The sequence below is a fragment of the Triticum dicoccoides genome, chromosome 5A, assembly GCF_002162155.2.
Source record: "Triticum dicoccoides isolate Atlit2015 ecotype Zavitan chromosome 5A, WEW_v2.0, whole genome shotgun sequence".
Taxonomy (NCBI): Eukaryota; Viridiplantae; Streptophyta; class Magnoliopsida; order Poales; family Poaceae; genus Triticum; species Triticum dicoccoides.
In genome coordinates, this window is record NC_041388.1 from 705,847,637 (window position 1) to 705,852,597 (window position 4,961).

The 4,961-nt window shown below is 39.1% G+C and overlaps 1 protein-coding gene across 1 annotated transcript; it reads right to left on the bottom strand.

Moving 5' to 3' along the window:
- Positions 1 to 210: 210 nt before the first annotated feature.
- LOC119298552 (protein RICE FLOWERING LOCUS T 1-like) lies at positions 211 to 1,831 on the bottom strand. The gene is made up of 4 exons (XM_037575910.1): positions 1,637 to 1,831; positions 1,381 to 1,442; positions 1,210 to 1,250; positions 211 to 600 (listed from the first exon to the last, which is right to left on the bottom strand). Exons 1-4 carry the CDS (start codon positions 1,829 to 1,831, stop codon positions 359 to 361), a joined length of 540 nt encoding a protein of 179 aa, XP_037431807.1. The 3' UTR covers positions 211 to 358.
- Between the last annotated feature and the right edge of the window lie 3,130 nt (positions 1,832 to 4,961).

Consider the following 4,961-nt stretch of genomic DNA (forward strand, 5'->3'; position numbering starts at 1 on the left):
CACATGTTTTTTTGTTGTTTTGTATGAACACCGAGACCATCGCCGGCGAGGGTGAGAAGGAGGATAAGCAGCAACACAAATATGATGCCTCGCAAAAATAAAGGAGATGGACCTATTATGGTCTTGAGTGATGGTTGTTAAGTTAAGAGCGTGTGTTATGTTTTCTCTCCCGTTGCAACGCACGGGCTTTTTTGCTAGTAATAACCGACGTATATTCCATCATCCTCGTCATAGCTGAAGATACATAGTCTTTTGTAGATAATGTAGTGAAGATACATACCCTGCATATATGGATGATACAGAGCATCCTATATTGTGATGCAACACCACGTCTGTACTCCGTAGTGTCTAGTCTCTACTACCCTTGAGAACTTTCTGGCCTAAACATTCTTCCGCCCGATCCACCTTCCCTTTGACAGTTGAAATATGTGGCAGCCGCAATGTTGAGGTGGTACTGGCGTGCGAAGTTCCTGAAGCTGAAGTTGTGCCGCATGTCCGGTGCAAAAACCGTCCCCCTACCTAGTTGCTGGAACAGCACACATACCATTCGGTGGATGCCGGATCTTGGCTCCGGTCTTTCATAAACTACAAGCTCTTGGCCTGCAAGAGCACCATGGCATTAATTAGTCTTTAACCACTTAAGAATTTAAAGAGTAATTCAACTGGGTGGAGACATCTAGTCACACGTATCTATATTGTTGAATTATGATAATTCATTTCGCAAGTTTGGTTTTGTGCATGTGAAAAATAAATCAAGTATAAATGATACCCCCTCCGTCCCACAATATAAGATCATTTTTCAAGCTAGATCGGAAAAGGTGTTTCTGAAGTATGCCACTATTTTAGGATCTCCCTGTATTTTAGGCTGTACAATGGACTTGTCTTAATGATTTCCAAAATCTTTAAAACACGTGCATGTCATTTTACACGTTGATAGATATTATTTTTCTAGTATTAAGATATCCAATTGTTAATGATGAGCCAACTTTGAAATAACTTTTACCTGATTTAAGTGATAGCCCTATCTGTTAATTCTATGGTAGGCAACAGGTTTGAGGCAAAAAAAAATCTTTGTTGTTGTGTTGTTGTTGTTGTTGTTGTTGTTGTGAATGTTAGGCAAAGAACTTAACAAGTGATAATTTCCACATGCACAAATTCAGCTAAACCCGCAAAATCAATAGGCACAAATTGTTATGAGGAACATCGTACCAAAGCTGACACCAGTTGTTCCAGGGATGTCTGCCACCATCCTACGTACGAGTGGAGATATATGAAAATGAGATAAAATTAAATAGAAACACATACAAAAAATGTGGGGCAGGAAAGAAATGGGTAGGGGGTCATATTGACAAGAATAAGAACATGTCGCGTTTAGTTTACCAGTGCAAGTACTCCCTTAGAGATGGGTGACTTGGGCTTGGGGCATCTGGATCCACCAACATCTTTTCAATTGAAAGAGAAATTCAACCAAGTTAACATATAATTATGGTTTTTGAGTATGCTAAGAGTAAATTATTCACCTGCAAGACCTTTTGTTTCTACGAAATTCTTCACACTAATTGTAATAAACCATGTGAAAGAGTTAGATAGCCGAAGAATGGGTGTATACTGCCAACTACTCCAGTTAGAAGTTTACCAGGGTGTAGAGAACTCTCATGTCATTGCCACCAATATCAACTCGCGGCTTGCTTACAACTGCAGATGGTTTTAGCTCCGCACCTGGCCGAACTAGCCTATTGTTGTATCCTATTGTGAGTGGAACAGTTGATGTAAATGGATCCAACACATCATGTATAACATGAGCCGCAACCAAGGGATCCACTGCCGACATATACTGGACCCTTTTCTGTTATTCTGTTAACCTACCTCTCCATGGCCCTGAAGAAATTGTGTCTGTGCATGAACTAGTTTTATAGTGCGCGATGAGGATTGTCTCATTCAACTTTATAAAGTTTTGATACTTGTGTCATGCCATGCGTCACCTGTATATACACGACGTCCTTGATATTTGTCGATTAGATCCTGAGCTTTATGGAGTTTTCAGGCTCTCAGGCTGTTGATATTTTGACGTTCATGCTTAAGCCATCCTATTAGCACTGCTGCGCTGTACTGGAACAAACCTGCAAAGTGTGGGTAATCATTGGCTCAACCAGCTGTTCCTTTGGACACAATCTGTTTGGAAACAATAAGTACCATATTTCTGAACCTAATGACGTAGTGGCACTGGACATATACGTGTACCTAACGTGTTTGGGTTCTCATTAACTGCATATTTCTAGTGATGTTAAGTATTTTTTCTTGCAATTTCTAAGACATCTGCTGATATTGCTGGCATTTAATGCATTTACATAGTGTCAACAGATTTTACCCCTTCTGAAAACTCATCTTCCTTATATGATAGGGTTATTATTTTATTCAAATTCAGGGATTGCAGGAATGGACTAGTAGGGATAGGAACCATATTGACTGCATCCACTTAATCGCCCTCGGCAGGAGCCTGGCCACATTAACTGATTAACATCATTTTATAAGGTGAATTGCTTCAAAGGGGGCCTCAAGTTGCAGCGATGCTCTATGTTGGAATGGAACATGGCCATCACTCTTCTATTGCCACTAAAAAAGTGAGTTAGATTGTGTGCAAATTTAAGCAAAGACTAACTTGATCTGTCTCATCACTGTATTACTTCTATTATTTAACATGTTGTATAAGTGTATAAAATATTACAACGCTATTTGCTCCTGTGTTGTTGGCTTGATTTTAAAAAAAGCACCAGTCTACCATGTGTTTTAGTAAATTTTTGGGTAGTGCTCTATAAGAGCATATCCATGCACAAAGATGCAAGTTTGGGCTGATTGGGCCAACCCAACAACCCATCCAGTTATTTCTTATATGTTCAGAAAGTAGAGTGTCAAATAAGTAAGAGTAAACCACTAATTATTAGACAAGAAAATATTAATCCATGTCCAAGTGCACCACTTCGTGAGTTTGCACACTTAACATATTCTGATTTGGATACATACACACAAATTTGAGTAAAATTATGTTACATTACAGTACAAAGACAAACGATGAGAACATAATTTTGTTTGTTATAGAACTCAATAGTTCGTTTTTGGGTATAATACACATTGATTACTCCTCTTCATGCACTTTTTAATATGCCCTTAAATGAACACTTAGTAGTTCTACACTTCGTAGTTCTATGGGTTCTGAAAGAACTTTTCGAAACCCACGAGTGGACGAAGTCACAAAGGGGTTCATATGAACATATGTCCACACAATCTGCTTTGGTGGATCAGTCCACTTGCATCTCTAGTACCAATACGTGACTTAACTACATTGTCCAAACTACCTACGGATATTATTGATATGGCATATATGTAGGTTAACGTTTTACAGCTGTAGATTCGAAAGTTGGCTGCGACTTTGCTCACTCAATGATAAGTATTCTATCTACCGCTCTGCGATAGCAAAGTAGAATCCATTTGTTCCTTCTTCACATGGGGGGTAAAATATGAATATATACCTTAGAAGGCTTTACTCGAGGCTGTCCTCAATGCCGCCTAGTTTTGAGATATCAAAAACGGTTATCTTTTTAAGTGTCATCTCTAGTACTTATGTTCATATGCTAGTATGTTACATCTTTCACAGCAAACACGGCCACTAAATGAATGTTAGCAAAAAGTCTACAGAACTAGAAGCCCAATCGACAAAATGCCATTTGACTTGTGTACATGCCCTTCTGGGTTGTAGTGGTTCTGTACAGGCAAAATATCTGGGTTTTTTTACGGAAAATAATGATTTCTGCTAATACGTATACTTATAAGTATACCAAAATAAGTTAAGTACAAGGAAGAAAAGGGGGCTGTAATTTCTCCTCGTGAGCTTTATAATTTTCAAAATAAGTGTAGTTGGTTGTGTGTAATTTCTTCAGATGGGGGTGTAATTTATCCTACTAAAGGAAAAGAATGAGATAGTGGAATGCTGCACCCCCGGCAGGAAGCTGGAAATAATTCTTCCTCTTCGCTGTATGAACAAGTACATTGAGTTCTTCCTTGAATTTCTTCATACACCTGTAGACGTTCGCCTGAATCCTTTGAAATATGAAGTCATTCCTGGTCGTCCATATGACCCAAGTGATCAGAATGAATATCTCCAGGAAGAAAGGAACTGCTGCAAATCTTTATCAATGCTGCTCTGCAAAGTATCAGATTTGATTATCAGATGTCCCATCAGCCAAAGAAGAGTTATCCTCCTTACATATCCTCGGCAACTCGAACATGGAAGGAGAAGCATCTCTTTTGTCCAGAAAGCAGAAGCATCTCTTTTTCCAGAAGGCATAATACTAGATAGGAGAACAATCTAAATCTCATTCATTTATCATCGATCTATCTTTATTGGAAGGGGGAGCTTTTTGACACTACACTAGTGTCAAAAAACGTCTTACATTATGGGACGGAGGGAGTAGAAAAGGAAAAGAAAAGAATACTATGACCATCTCAAATTACACAAGTTTTTTAATTTTAAAATAAATAAAGTTACTTATCTCAATTGTTTGTGACCAGCCGGATCTAAATTTATGTTAGATTTTCTGTAATGTTTGAAAATATTTATGTAATTTTTGCAGGGAGTTTCGGGCATTCAATCTTTGAAGAGATAAGATCATATGCGTGCGTACGTGTTGATTGCTGTTCCCAATCCACGTGCCTCGCGCTGGGGCCCTGCGAATAAAGGCGCCACCGATGATTCATCGTCTAGCAAGTCCCTGTCCCCTCATCGATCCCGATTCTCTCTCTGGATACGACGACGTAGAGCCACCGCTGCCACTCGCTGGATGGCCTGACGGTGATGGGCCAACATTCTTTTGCCCGCACTGCAAACAGTATGTATAAGTTTCTGATCCAAATTCAATCTACGCACAGAGAAACAAAATGAGCAATTATTCCATACACGAATAGTA